This window comes from Olea europaea, chromosome 2 (genome assembly GCF_002742605.1).
Source record: "Olea europaea var. sylvestris chromosome 2, O_europaea_v1, whole genome shotgun sequence".
NCBI classification, from domain to species: domain Eukaryota; kingdom Viridiplantae; phylum Streptophyta; class Magnoliopsida; order Lamiales; family Oleaceae; genus Olea; species Olea europaea.
Genome location: NC_036238.1, coordinates 29,109,457 through 29,125,375, shown reverse-complemented (window position 1 = coordinate 29,125,375; position 15,919 = coordinate 29,109,457). Strand labels below are relative to the sequence as shown.

Below are 15,919 nucleotides of genomic sequence, written 5' to 3'. Positions count from 1 at the left end.
GTTTTAGTTTTTTTTTTTTTTTTTTTTTCTCCACTCAATGAATATTGGATTCTCTACTGCAGGTTCAGAAAGTCCGGGAGTTGATGCCAACGGAAACTCATTTGATTTCACTACCAAACTGCTCCACCTGGCATGGCACCCGACTGAAAACTCTATTGCCTGTGCTGCTGCAAATAGCTTGTATATGTATTATGCATAAAAAGCCAGTACTCAAATCGGTTAAATTTTTTTGGATCGCAATTAAAGAACAACTCTTTCGCAAGCAAATTGAGGCGCCACAGTTTCTCCCTCATCAAAGTGCCTTGTAAACCTGTAGCACATTCATTGAGTGCTCATCGGGCAGAAGGTTGGTTTTCTTTGGTCGGTTAGCATTTCTGCTTCGCCCTCAATTTCTTTTATTTTTTCTCCATATCTCCTTGAAAGGAAAGATGTGTTTTGTTCTTAGTGTCGGGTCGATGCTAGGTACCATCCTCCAAACAAAAAAGGATGCCATATATTGTCCCGTGGTTTTGTAGTTGAATTCAAATCTTCCTGCTGCTGCTTATTCGCGGGGCATTAAGTTCATAAACTTTTCTTTGGTAGAATAGTGTCCTGTTCTCTCTTTGTAGGATGATTTTGGTATACTTTTGTTATAAATTCTCGTCAAGTATTCTTTTTTGTAAAAGTAATCAAGAATTTGACTTCGATAGATTTGTATATTTTGCATTCAGTCTGGGTTAAGATGTATTGAGCTGTGGCCCGATATGTGCAAAGATCTGTGAAGCTTGCGACAGCTCGGCCCACATTCATGTGGGTTTTTAGTTTAAAAAATGAAACTGTAAAAGCCTGCTTGAGAAGGGGCTCTTTAGACAAATACTCTTAAAATCAGGCCCTTCTGAAAAAGGGAATACCACATAAATCCTACATTTAAAAATTATATTTCAAAATTAACAAACTTCTAAAAACCTTTCAAAAATCAGGTGATAGTTAAATTTATTAAATATTTAATTATAATATAGTATAATTAATCTATTTACCCCATCTAACCTCACCTCCAACCCACCCACGATAACATCAAACCCTTCTCTTTCTTCGTCGATCCCACCCCACCTCCAGCAACAGTTTCGACAAAAATTTTGTGCAATCACTCTGGAGAATATTCCGTTGACCTCCTGACAATGGCTCCGACAATCGTTTCGACACTAGTTGAGTGATCACTCACCTTTCCTCCGACTACCTTTTTTCTGCCTTCTTTCTTTACAATGGCTTGTGACTAATTTCATTAGATTTCATAATATGTGCACATTGTGATTCATGACCAGTTCTATTGAATCTGTGACCTAATCAGTTGGGATGAATATGCATATGATAAATTTCAAAATTAAGAAATAAAGTTTGAAATTTCGCTATTAAAATTTTAGTTATGAAATAGTTATCAAATAAATATTATTGTAATTAAATATATTATATTCACAAATCTTTTTTTCTGTTTTTGGGCAATAACTTGTGTACATTATGATATATAAAATATAATTTTTTATTTCTGATTTGTTACGCATGACTCGTAACATAAAATGTGACATATAAATTTGATATGTAACAAATGTTATTGTTTATTATCAAAACTATGTTATCTGTGATCAAATTTGTATCCAGTGTGACTATTTATGATCAAATCAGTTTAATTTGTGATTATATTTGACCAAGTCACACTTAATTTGGTCACGTACAATGACTAGGTCACACCCATCACAATTAGTACAAAATTGATCACAAAAAGTTAAAATAAACATATAAATGGTTACCACCACCACCAGTATAGCCACTCTAACACCATTACTGCACCACCACCGTTTAATCCAAACACTGCATTTTCAAAATACTTTCCACTTCTCATTGCCGCCATTCGTCCACATCACCACCCGTTCACCACCATCTCCACCAGATCCAACAAATTGCCGCTACAACTACTCAAACACCACCAAATTAGATTCGCAATTGCCAGCACCGCCACCCATTTCCACCATCTTAACAAATCAACACCACCACCATAAAAAACCAACACTACTTCACCACCATCGCCTCCACTTTAACCGTACCACCATACAACAATCGTTTCCATACACACATAACATCACATGAAAAAATAAATAAATAAATAAATAAAATAAAAAAATTTCATTCAAAAATTTGAATAGATTGTTGAATATATGATGACTTCCTATGCTAATAACTGAAAGAACGCTACAAGTGAAGAGTATACTAGTGGTAGTGGATATAAACTTAGATTCAGATGAAGAAGGAATGGGAGAAGGAAATAATAACTTTGTCGAAGGTGGGTGGAGGATTTGGCGGATCCAACATCAAATTCCGGTTGGCGAAAAAAGTTGGGGTTGCGACTGCTGCACTTGGTGATGGAGGGAATACTAAATAGGTGATGATCATCATACCGATTGGTTTGAAGGGGGTGCCAATCGACAAGGGGGTTGTCGAATTTCATTCTTCTCTTGTTCCATTCCGCTTTCTGCTTTGAAAATAGATACAGAGATGGCTCCACCATGGTTCTGTTCCCTTTTCTCCTTTACAAATAGAGAGAGAATTTATTATTTATTTATTTATTGATTTTAAACGCTTGAATCTTGTAAAAATTTCTTAATCACCTTCTTTTTTATAATTAAATCTTGAACTCCTGGTTTTAGATAATTTTCCCTTTGAAAAATCATATGAAAATTACTTTGGAACAAAAATTGTGTGAAGTTGGATATTTTTAATTAAAAAGCTTTTGTAACATTCTCTTCACAAAATTGTCGCATATAGTTTTCTCTTAAAAAATACTTAGAAAATAAATATTTTGGCTTATTCGAAAATAAGACAAACAATCATAATAAACAAATTCAAATTACACCATAATGCATTGTGTCAAGAGTGAGACAATATATCACTTTTTTCTAACTTTAGGGCTTGTTTTATTTCCATTAATTTGTTTTATAGTCTGGTACATGATCATTTTCAACAACATATTCACACAATAAAATATTTTACACCTTCTCTAAAAAAATTTCTATCTTTTAACCACGCATTATCGTAAAAATAATATTCAAAACTCATTTTCTTTGCAATTAAAGGGAATCAAACATGTATTCAATTCACATCTAACATAAAAATAAGAATTAAATGTCAATTTAAATGATAGTTATAAGCATGTTTGGGGATTAACCAGATATTTTATGTTAAAACGTGAAATTACATATGTGACATGTTAACTGAAAAGTGACCAATAATGTGACTTAACCAATAGCAAATGATTGAATTCCGGTGACACAGACGTGGTCCATACCATATCACACAGAGTCCGAGCCATCCACCACCTAACCTCGCAAGAGTTCTTTGCATTTTGGTACAGTGCCTTGATGACTGTATTTCACTTAGGAACTCCTAGTTTTACCTGTAAAAGATTTTGTTCATGCCTCGTATACCTTTTTAAGCATTCGTTTCTATTTTATGCTCTGGATTCTTTGCCTATGTTATACCGCAGGTAGCTCAAGAAATTGAATCCGAATTTGGTATGGAGTAATCACTTTGGAGGAAGATCTCTTGTGCGCAGAAGTATACAGGCGGTGGGGGGAACCTGTGATCCAATTGAGGCATAACCCGCGATTTACCCATTCCAAGGTTCTAGGGGTAAGGATCTTGAGGGTTCAGGATTTAGTCTAGTGTAAGTTGGGATACCTGGATATCAAAAAAAAAAAAAAAAAAGAAAGAAATTGAATCCGAAGATAAATACGAAATTATTCTCTCAACCATCAACTGTACAGAACCTGAATCTGAATTGAGCCTCAACTGATTACTGATATTACATAGACTAATTGCTGGAAAAGTAGATGCCGGAGTTGGCAACCTCTTTTCCTTCTGAATTGTGACTTAATAGACAGTGCACGTGATCACTCTTTTAGGCAAGGCAATATGCGAGAAGAATTTGGTGGTTCATTTAATTCATCCTTTTTTTTTTGATGGAAAAAACAATCTTGCAAATTACAGATTGTAGTAACCTTATTGTTCAAAATCAATTTGGAACCACTTCATGTAGGGATGATTGAAAACTATAAAAACATGATAGTATTCATCCCTAAACATATGAAAAATCATTCTATTATTCATCCAATAATTGAAGAAATTTAGTTTCTTTATATAATCAAATTTCATTTTTTTCTTGTTCACTTTGAATAATTACTTTGGTTTTGGTGTTCTTCGTTAAGACTTGATAAATTCTAAAAACTATTTGCCATTTTAATCCTTAAAAGAATTGTAAGAGGAGGTAAATATCGTTTATGACAACGTTTTTATTTCGTGTTCAAGTCTTCTTCATATATACATTCATCTTCCTCTTCTTTGCTTTCTCCATTGGAGTATTATTTTTCAACATTTTCAAACGATATTCTTCATTTTAATGCAATGGAGACGGAAATTACACTTGCTACCATAAAGTTGGCGAATCAAAATTTGGTGTTCTTGGATAGATTTGATAGATCTAACTTCACAAGATGGTAAGACAAACTCAAATTCCTTCTAACAACATTAAAAATCTTCCATGTGCTTGGTCCAAACTTGAAACCAATTGCTGATGCAATAGAAAAGGATACTAAAGAAGTTCGTGCCAAAAGAAAGAAAGGGGAAGAGGACAAACTGCTATGTCGCGATTCTTAAATGCTTTCTCGAATCGATTATATGACCTTTATACCAACAACACTTCAGCAAGGGAATCTGGAATGCACTTGAAAATAAATATAAGGCCAAGGAGGAATGTACCAAGAATTTTTTAATTTCTAAATATTTTGATTTCAAAATATTTGATAATATTCCTTTGTTGCTTCAAATACATGAATTGCAAATCATTATCAACAAATTAAAAGCGGTGAAAATCGAACTTTCCAATTCCTTTCAAGTGGGAGCAATTATTGCTAAACTCTTGGGAACTTGAAATGACATAGGAAGAAAATTTTCCACAATTCCAAAGATTTTTTCTTTGGAAGATATTCAAAAACATTTTCACATAGAAGACGGATCAAGGGCAAGAGATAAAACCGAAAGTTCTTTTGATGGCTCTTCAAAAATCAATGCCGTGGAAAATGTGGAGAACTTCAACAAGTATAAAAAAAAAGAAAAATCTCTTGGTCCAAAAAAGGATCAACGGAAGTTCAAAACCAAGTCCAAATGATCTTGCTATGTTCGTGAAAATTGGGACACTATACAAGAAATTGCTGGCATAAAAAAAAACAAACAAACAAACAAACAAACAAACAAACAAAACAAAAGAAGGAATGACAAGTAAAATTTATTGATGAGACTATTGCTATGGTGAGTGAAATCAATGCACTCCAAGACAAAATTCCGAGTTGGTGGTATGATAACTATTAAACTATCCATGTTTGTTGTGATAAGTCTCTTTTCAAAACTTGTTATGACATTAAAGATGGTCAAGAAATCCAAATAAGAAATGAAGAAAAATCTAAAGTGCAATGACAAAGGAAATGTGAAAATTACTTTCACTTCAGGAAAGAATATTACTTTGACAATATCTTTCATGTACCAGAAATAAATAGAAACTTAGCAAGTGGAGTTTTATTATGAAAACCAGGAATTAAATATGTTTTTGAGTCTGAAAAACTTGTACTAACCTATAATGGACATTTTGTTGAAAAAGGCTATTCCACTTAGGGAATGGTCAAAATTTGTATTCTTGAGAATGACTAATAAAAATAAATCTTTTGCTTATGTTATTAATTCACTTAATTTATGACAAGGTAGAAATTCACCTCTGACCATCAAATAAAATGTGAATAACCAATCCTCCTTTCTGTGAAAGTCTAAAAGAAGGGTCGCAACAAAAGGATTTGCATCTAGAAATTTCTACCGGTGCAGATGCTATTCGAATTTCTCTATTGTCTTTTCCTATTCCTTCTATGCCGTAGGTTTAACTTACATAGGAGTTAGTACTATGAAAAGAATGGTTAAATGCAGATTAATACAATGGGAAGTTGATAACTTGAAAAAATTTGAAACATGTGTTAGATCAAAGATGATTAAGAAGTCATTTCATAGTATAGTAAGATCAACAAACTTATTTGAATTTGTTCATTTCGATATATGTGAATTAAATGGAATGCTAACAAGAGGCGGTAATAGATATTTTATTACTTTAATTGATGATTACTCTAGGTATACTTATGTATATTTGTTAAAACATAAAGATGAAACTTTTAGTGACTTCAAAACATATAAAGTTGAAGTTGAAAATCAATTATGAAGAAAACTAAAAACACTAAGAAGTGATAGAGATGGAGGATAAAGTTCTAATGAATTCAATATGTTTTGTGAATAAAATGGAATAATCCTTAAATACCGAAACAAAATGGTCTAGCAGAAAGAAAGAATAGAACACTCTTAAAGATGATAGATGCTATGTTATTAAATTCTGAATTACCATTCAATCTATGGGGCCTTATTTAGTACTTGTCATACAGTGAATAGGATTCCTTTAAAAAAGAATAAGATCTCTCCATATAAAACATGGAAAAGAAGGAAATCAAGTATTAACTATTTTAAAGTATGGAGGTGTCTTGCTCATTATAAGAACACGAATCCCAAGAGAACTAAATTAAGTCCTATAGGTATCAAATGTACCTTTGTGGGATATGTTCTAAATAGCAAGACCTACAAATTGTAAAACTTGAAGTGTTGTGGAGTTTCAGAGAATGTATTAGTAGCAAGAAAATCTCAAAATAATCGAGATAGTATGAATTCTAGAGAATCACAAGAAGAGACATATACAAGAGATGTTGAAAATTAAAAAAAGTCTAGGATCAGATGAATTAGATTTCCAACTTAGTTTTCTCTACTTAATAGAAGAGGATAGGAACGATGTGGTAATAATAACTCCTTTTGTTCTTCAAGTTGAAAGTGATCCTAAAATCTATAAGGAAACAATGTCTTCTAGAGATTGTATATTCTGAAAAGAGGCTATAAATGATGAAATGAATTCTATTATATCAAATAACACCCGAAAATAGTTGATTTACTAAGTGGTTCTAAAGTTATTGGTTGTAAATGGGTGTTTAGAAAGAATTATAATTCTAATGGAATACTCAATACCTATAAAGCCAGATTAGTAGCTAAAGGGTATCAACAAAAAGAAGGAATGGATTACTTAGACACGTATGCACCCGCGACTAGGATAACCTAGATAAGAATTTTGTTTGTACTAGCATCAATTTATAATTTAAATGTTCATCAAATGGATGTTAAGACGGCATTTTTAAATGGAGATCTCGAAGAGAGGGTCTAGATGGAACAACCGGAAGGATTTGTTCCATCTGAAAATGAACATAAGTTGTGTAAACTAATCAAGTCATTATATGGATTAAAACAAACCTTTAAAAAGTGGTCTGAGAAATTTAACTCTAAATAATGTCGAATGATTTTAATCATAATTCGATAGACAAATATCTATATATTAAAGTAAATAGTAACATAATTACATTAATATGCCCATATGTCGATGATATGTTAATCATCGACAACAATGTAGACAAGATTAAAGAAATAAAGAGGTTTCTATCATTCACATTGAAAATGAAAGATCTTGGACAGGTGGATACTATCCTTGGTATCAAAGTTAAAAACGATAGTGGGGTTTTACATTGAGCCAATCACATTATATTGATAATGTGATGAATAAGTTCAAACATTTGAATGTCAAAAATGCTAATATCCCTTTGGATCCAAGTATCAAGTTGATCAAAATGATGAAAGAGCAATAGTACAAATAGAATATGCAAGTATTATTGAAAGTCTTATGTACGCGGCACAATGTACAAAACCCAATGTTGCATTTGCTGTGAGTAAACTTAGTAGGTTTATTAGTAATCCAAATTTTGAATATTGGAAGGCTATCAATAGGGTTCTTGATTACTTAAATCAAATGAAAAACATTGGACTACAATATACTAATATCTTGGAAGGATAAGCCGATGCTAGTTGGATACCAAGCGCAGAAGAAGACAATTCAACATCAGGTTGGATAACTACTCTTGGAGGAGGTGCAATTTCTCAAAAATCTAAAAAACAAACATGTATTACTCATTCAACAATGAAATCAAAATTTGTAGCATTGGCCGAAACTGGAAAAGAAACTGAGTTGCTAAGAGATCTGTTATATGAAATACCTTTAGATATAAAGGATATTTCTTCAATACCTATCTTGTGTGATAATTAAGCTACTCTAGCGAGAACATATAACGAAGAATATAAAAGGAAAGTCTAGACATACGAGTCTAAGACATGAGTACGTGAGAAAATTAATTAAGCATGAAATAATTTCTCTTACATATGTTGAATCTAGTTTAGACTTAATTGATCCGTTGACCAAACCTCTTACAAGAGAGTTAGTAAGATTAACATTAAGTAGGATGGGGTTGAAATTCTTTAATTAAATCCATCGATGATAGCAACCTTACCCAAGATATACTAAACAAGTATATTTGGGTTCAAAGGGTAACAACAAATCATTCGATAAGTGTATAGATTTCAACACTATTAAATTATATCCTTGATAAATAGTATGAGTTGTTATGATTGGAGAGATGAGTTATAAAACTCTTAATGAAGTTCAATACGAGGTACAAGTATTTCTAAAAGTAATAAAGATATCGGAAGAACTTTCACCTATGTGAATTTTGAGGTGGTGCCGTCTCATTAGAAAGTTAGAGTTTTCTTTCTTTAAAAGTTCAATGAAAAAGGATAAGTGCAAGGCTATATTAACGCTAAGCGATTTGAGGAACTTGTGAAAATTTAACACGTGTGTGTGATTTCATCGATATTGTTACAAGGATTAACTAGTTCAAAGCTTTCTACCTACCTAAAATTTCGATAATGCTTTTTGAGATTTTCACTATGGTTAGATTCAAATCAAAATAATATCTAATCCTTATACATGGGTGTTAATATTTGATTAATATTGATTTTGAACAAGTGGGGATTGTAGTAATCTTATTTTTCAAAATCAATTTGGATGAATTAAGGAAAAAAGAGAGAAAAATCATGCCATAATATGGCTTATGCAATCGCATAGGCCTTTGCCGTTGCATGGGTGCCTTCAATGACTAAAAGGGTGTCCAATGCTATAGTTATGCGATCATATGGCTATAGTCTATGCGGTCGCATAGTGTTAAAATCAAGTGTTGGTTGGATTTTTTTTTTCGAAATTTCCGGTGATTTTTTGGTGAATCATTGAATCTCTTCTTATTGAATTGGAATCACTTTGTGTAGAGATGATTAAAAACTATAAATACATTATAGTATTTATTCCTAAATATATGACAAATCATTCTATTATTCATCCAATAATTGAAGAAATTTAGCCCTCGTTTGGCTCCCATTCTCTTTCATTTTTTTTTTGTTTTCTCTTATTTTCAATCACACAATATTTCATAAAATAATATTACATATAAATTGAACATTTTTCATTTTTTTCAATCACACATTCGTAAAAAGAAATACTATTCCAAACATTAAAATTTGGGGGAAAAAAAGGGAGCCAAACGGAGGCTTAGTTTCTTTATATAATCATTTTTTTTTTGACTTGTTCACTTTGAAGAATTACTTTACTTTCGGTCAAGGATGAACCCAAAATTATGGTTCAGTAAGGGCGAGATAGAAAATTGACTAAAATAAATTATGAAAGAAACCAAAAATAAATAAATAAATAAATTCTGAAAATTTAAATTAAAAAAGCCTTAACGAAGGTTTTTGAAAATTTAGTGGGGGCAATCGACCCCACTCGACCCTTAATAGGCCTGCCACTGCTTTTAATGTTTTTCATTAAAGTTTGATAAATCCTACAAATTATTTATTATTGCAATCCTTAAAAGTATTTGAGAGAAGGTAAATATCGTTTCAGGACAACGTTTTTCTTTCCTGTTAAAATCTTCTTTGTATATACATGCTGTTAATCTTGGAGTACAAGTTTCCCTTTCAAACAATCCGAAAGAATTATCTTAATAGTATTTTAAATTCGAGCCCATCGATTTCACGATATTTCCTTAAAACGAATTTGTTGCCTTCAATGGTATTAAAAATGTCCAGCAATTGTTTTCCAGGATGAAACGAATTTCGCCTCCTACGAAAACAGCACAGCAATCTGCAGGAGTTCCACCGAAAGCAATGAAGTGTTTTTACTTCGAAAATAGTATCAGAACGAGAGGGATAATGAAATTCAAAGCAAAAAAAATTTGCAATGAAAATGGGGGCAGGCTATTTATAGATTCGTTCGTGGCCACTGGAACACCCTTCAGAACAGTGGTCATTGATCAGACAACCTCCAAAACTCCAACAGACATGTCAATATTGCGTCTGTTAAGTCGACGGTTAATAGTCATCCCAAAAAATTAATATAGTGTAAGGACGCACTCGCACCGAACTCGGACACATGCTCGGCCCGTGCCAACGGGATGACAGGGCGCGCGTGTAGGTTTATGATCGAACCCGATAGAATATAGGTCTCCGTAAACCCTTCCAAGAACTATTGGTATCCTTTGGGGCCCAAACTCAATTTCCAAACTTGCACCATATAAATCACACCAAAATTTCGTAATTTTCTTATGTTGAATAAGTGTTTGGGCATATCAAATTCTTCACTAATTCATAGTTTTAAGTGAGTTACTTTGACATTAAAGATTTCATTCAATTTTAAATGATTTTCGATAAATAAATATACCACGTTCATCACCTTGTGAAGTAGAGCGTGAATATGCTAGGTCCTTTATTAATTAAGATGTAAGTCTCACTGAAATTTAGGTCCAAAATTGATCCATTTCATACTATTTTCTAACACATGCATCTTCCTCTTCTTTGTTTTCTCCACTGCTGTATTATTTTCCAACACAGGTACCATGCTGATGCCATGCTTCTACACAATCCTTTCCCGTTATAAATGTTACCTCTTATAGCACAGACAAAACCGTCGAAAATGAAATTTAAAATTTGACGTTGAAGACGAAAATGGAAAATCGTGTTAAAATGAGTCAGACGCCATTGCTGAGAACTGTACCAGTAGCATTATTCATAAATTTATTCAAAATGCTGTACTTGTGTTCACATTATTATGTGGGGTATGCCGTGTTTCGTGCGGGGCTTTGACACGACGTGACTGCCCCATTTTGTCATTCTTCCCTCACTCGAATCACTTTGATTCACACTAAACTCGCATGCAGGTGAGTGGGACCCAACTCCCCCCTATGGCCCCACATTTTTGCATCATTATCCCTGCAATTTTCTTCCTTGTTAAGCCAAGACAAAAAAACAATTTATGTAACAGTTCAAGTACATCATACTTACGACATTCATGATTCAACTCTAACTAGATATTTATTTATTTTTTATTTTCACTTTTAACTGAAATTTTAAGCTTGGCCAAACATTTGCACTTTCTTAGTTCCCATCGTTTTTCTTTTTCTGATGATGAAGTAAAACTAAATTTACGACTAAAATGAGTAAAATCATGCTACCATTCGACCACCAAGATATCTTGAAAGTGAATCATATTTCGTGAATATGATATCTATCTCAATAAAATCCTAGCATGATTTATGATTCAATTGGGCATTAATTACTCCACAATTATTATTTAGTTGCTCAACATAGAGACCAACTATCCTTGTTGACAATATCCAATTAAGATTGGATCAATAAGATATTCGATATGTATAACTTGAGTAAGACTGTAAATAGACTCTTCGTCCTTCACTTTAAGGTGTGTTCTACCTACTTTCAATTATTTGAATAGTTGACAGTTACTTTTGAGACTAAAAGAATGTCTTTGAACGTGTTGAATAATTTTTTGAAAGTATTTGATCTAACTATAAGAGCTTTCTAATGAAATTAGAATCTAGTAATTTTCTTAGAGAATTCTTATATAAAAAAGCAAAAATCTTATTAAACGAGCTTTTCTACTATTCTACGTTCCTTCTTCCATTTTTTTTTTTTTTGGGTGTTGTATTTATAGCAACATTTCATGTGCGAAATTTTGAGTTGCTAGTTTGGTTAAGGCTGCGTTGGTTGATTTGAGCCTGTTTGGGAGGAAATTTTTACCTCAAAAAATTAATTTTTTGACTGTTATTTCACTATTTTAATCGTAATTTTTAACTTCTTCTCTCACATGTGAACCCCACTTTTCTTCTTACGATCAAAAAATCAATTTTCAAAATCCCTCCCAAACGGGGTCAATAGTAGCTGGTCACAACTCAAGCAATTTGGGATGGTGGGGGTGGTACCATGTGTTGCTAATTATACTTGACGGCCTTTAAAATCAACCCTATGTTACGACACCCTCGTCGGTGATACACAGGTACGTTGACGGTTGTCGTAAGCTAATACACACATGGACGGCGGAAATTGCGCTTGCAGAATCTCAATGATGCTGCTCACTAATACACTGCTTCGTTACAAAGTAAGCTTAGTTAAGAGCTTGGCTCCTCATCATTTTATTTGGCGGCTTGAGCCGTTTTTTACTGCTGATTTTCGGTGATTTGGCCCTCACCCACGGGGCTTGGCTGGCTTGACTTGAAGTATTCAAGCCAAGCTATAATGCTGTTAAGACCTGTTTGAAAAATGGATTTTCATTTTTTCCCCTTTTTTTTTTAAAGTTGGTAAAATTTTATTTTAATCTTATATATTATTAGACTCACAATTTTTATTCACTTTAAAATCAAACATTTCACGAGACGACTTAACTTATAATCTTCAAATACATTGTCAAAGGAGGTGTTTGTTTGAATTTTATTATAAGTTACTGAAATTAAAATGTAATAAAATAAGTCGTGAATAAGTGAATCTTACGGAATATGATTAAAAATTAAAATTTGACTTTAATCTTTAAAATATAAGGATATTATAATAAGGGCAAACAAATTGGCTAAACTTTAAACGTTTACTTCATCAGTAAATTTTAAGTAGATAATTTTTTAAAGAAAAGCAGTTGATATATTATTGTATAGTAACATACAGTTTTTAATGGATAAAATAAATTAATTAATTATTCACATGTAACTTTACCATACACTTGACTTTTACTTCTATTGCATGTAATTTTTATTTTATTATCACTATGAAGGAAAATAATCATATTTTTAAATGGTGAGCTTAAAAAACCTTTTATATAGCATTAATGTCGTAAATATTTTTATTATATTGAATTGGTTAACAAATTGATTTCGATAATCAAAGTCAAAAATTCTTGTCTACATTGACATGCATCAAATCAAAATTAATTACAACCTAGTTCAAAATCAAATTAAGGTTAAGTTAAATCACCTGTAGAGCTCATTTGGTTGGATTTTTGTAAAGTTGAAAGTTACTTTCGAGATAAAGAAACTGCTTTTCAACATATTTGAATAGTTTTTGGAAGCACTTTGTCTCATTTGAAGTCACTTTAAATGAAGTTGACCTAATATAGCTTTCGCAAAAACTCCTCCACAAGAAATATAAGTAAAAATAGAAATTCAGTCAAATATGCTTTAATTCAGTTCAAACGTAATTTCAATTTAACAGCTTAAAAAAAAAAAAAAAATATATATATATATATATATTATACATTTTTTTTTTTTTATAGATTAATTTTGAGTACTAGTCATTGCGTGTTTAAGGCCAAAGAAACAATTTGACGTCTGGTCTCTTTATTGTCAAAACCTTATTTTTTCTAACAAATTATTCTGTAGGCCCATAACTTCGATTTAATTTGTCTTTAATATGGAACAATGGAACACATGTCAATGATCATAAAGTAAAAGAAAAATTAAATTTTTAGTTGCCCAATTAGATGGAAAATTAGTAGTGTCTTTTCGAAAGTATTAAATCATATACACTGTCTATGGTCAAAATTATCTCTCTATTGAACCCTCAATTTAGTGTCCACACCAAGTACACTTGCGTAAATGACTGGTAAATTTGGACAAAATTATCACTGAAAATGATATATGCTAATTTATGAAAGGTTAAAGATTAAGAAATCGACGATTAGAAATTAGAGGTTACAATTTAAAGAAAATAAAAATTGAGGACGACAGCTGCAATTTTATCTCTTCCCGTTACCTCAAGTTTTCCACGTAGCTGCTGTGAAGCAAGAATAGAGAGACAGTCTATATTAATCTCAAGGTCATTTTTCCACGCGGAGTTGCAGAGATCATTTAATTTGAGAAATTTAAGGAGTTGCAGAGATCATTTAATTTGAGAAATTTAACCTCTCTCTCTCTCTCTCTCTCTCTCTCTCTCTCTCTCATTCTTGTGAATTTTCATCCATGGAAAGGAAAAACCCACCTGAAACTCAATTGTTTCATCAAATTTGCAGCTGAATTGTGTTCAATTTCCTATCATTTTTCCCTTGATTTGTCTCATATTTCTTATCTTACATCTACAAATCGAGTTTTATCTTCGATTTTGAATCTCGAAATTACACCTCAGACCCAGAGCCCCCAGTCACTCCATAATCAGATTACTTAAAATGCAAGACCCATCTATGTATACATATATAAACGCACGGCCACAACAACAGCAACAGCAACAGCCACAGCCACAATTCCCAGACCAAGAACAATTAAAGTGTCCAAGGTGCGATTCTACAAACACCAAATTCTGCTATTACAATAACTACAACCTCTCTCAGCCGCGCCACTTCTGCAAGGGCTGTAGAAGGTACTGGACTAAAGGAGGTGTTCTTAGAAACATCCCTGTCGGCGGCGGCTCCCGGAAGAACACCAAGCGGAGCTCCTCCTCCGCTGCCTCCTCTTCTCCCACTGCCCACCACTCCAAACGCCCCGCCGCCACCTCCGCATCATCTGTCTCACCACCACGACCACCACCACCGGTTAGTGTTAGTGGAACAAATACTGAAACATTTCCTCTGAAGACAGATAATTACCAGGGGCAATTTGGGAATATCAGCTCATTTTTGGGATCTAGTAGTGGACGATTTGGTAATTTTCTTGATGGGCTCCACTCAAATGAAACAAATTTGCAGATGGATATGTCGGGTTGTGAACCGGGTACCGGTACAGGTCAGGATCCGGTCCAAAATGTGGAGCCCCAGTTGAGGTTGGACTTGGACGGTGGAAGTAACAATATTGCAGATGAATTCTTGGACGTGCAGGTTGGTGATGATGAAACTACCTGTTGGAATGGTAGCAATGGCTGGGCAGATCTTGCTATGTACACTCCAGGCTCTACTTTTCGGTAATTAATCTACTAAATACGGAAAAAAAAAAAGGAATAGAAAATGAGATAAAATATTAATGCGATGGAGCAGTATAATGAATATGATTTTAGCTTCGTTTTTCGATCTTAATAGTCTAGTGTGGTACACTGTACTGAGCCAAACAAGCAAGCAATAAATATATATTGTTGACTCAGCTATACTGGCTTTGTAGTTGACATGTTTGATCGAGTTTGGTTGCGTCAAGAATTAAAGTTGTATTAACGTTTAAGATTCGTGTTCACGAGTTTTCACAATGGAATTGATATATACGTATTTATGCAATTTTTTCCCCACTTTTCTTAGGAATTGATAGTCATTTTTCAATTTTATTTGAATAGCTTCTTGGATATTCTAATAGGAATGTTTTTTCGTATAGTATAGTCCCTGTTTGAACCCCATTACGTGAAAAAATTAATGGGGGGATAGTATTTTTTTGAAAAGTGAGTGGTTGAAAAAGAATGAAAAGTTTTCAATTTACGTGTAATATTATTTTATGGAAGATTATGTGATTGAAAATAGGAAAGAGAAAAATGAAATGTAATAGAATTTAATGTAATGGAACTCAAAAACGGCATAATATGATGTTAATTGATGCAAATAGTTCCTATCATATATTTGAAAGTCCACTAGGCAGACTTT

General features: G+C 32.8%; 2 protein-coding genes across 2 annotated transcripts in view; both read left to right on the top strand.

Moving 5' to 3' along the window:
* LOC111375155 (serine/threonine protein phosphatase 2A 55 kDa regulatory subunit B beta isoform-like) overlaps positions 1-761 on the top strand; it is a 7,475-nt gene extending 6,714 nt beyond the window's left edge. The window contains exons 11-14 of the mRNA XM_022997951.1: positions 63-161; positions 247-360; positions 516-578; positions 690-761. Of these exons, the coding sequence (XP_022853719.1) occupies positions 63-161; positions 247-360; positions 516-578; positions 690-761 (348 nt within the window). The remainder of the gene's footprint in view (positions 1-62; positions 162-246; positions 361-515; positions 579-689) is intronic.
* Positions 762-14,159: 13,398 nt separating this feature from the next.
* On the top strand, positions 14,160-15,562 carry LOC111369955 (dof zinc finger protein DOF3.1-like). The gene has a single exon (XM_022991692.1). The coding sequence runs from the start codon at positions 14,531-14,533 to the stop codon at positions 15,260-15,262; it is 732 nt and encodes a 243-aa protein (XP_022847460.1). The 5' UTR covers positions 14,160-14,530; the 3' UTR covers positions 15,263-15,562.
* Positions 15,563-15,919: the final 357 nt, after the last annotated feature.

Coding starts and splice junctions, on each gene's coding strand:
- LOC111369955 (XM_022991692.1), top strand. CDS start 14,531: ATGCAAGACCCATCTATGTATACATATATAAACGCACGGCCACAACAA.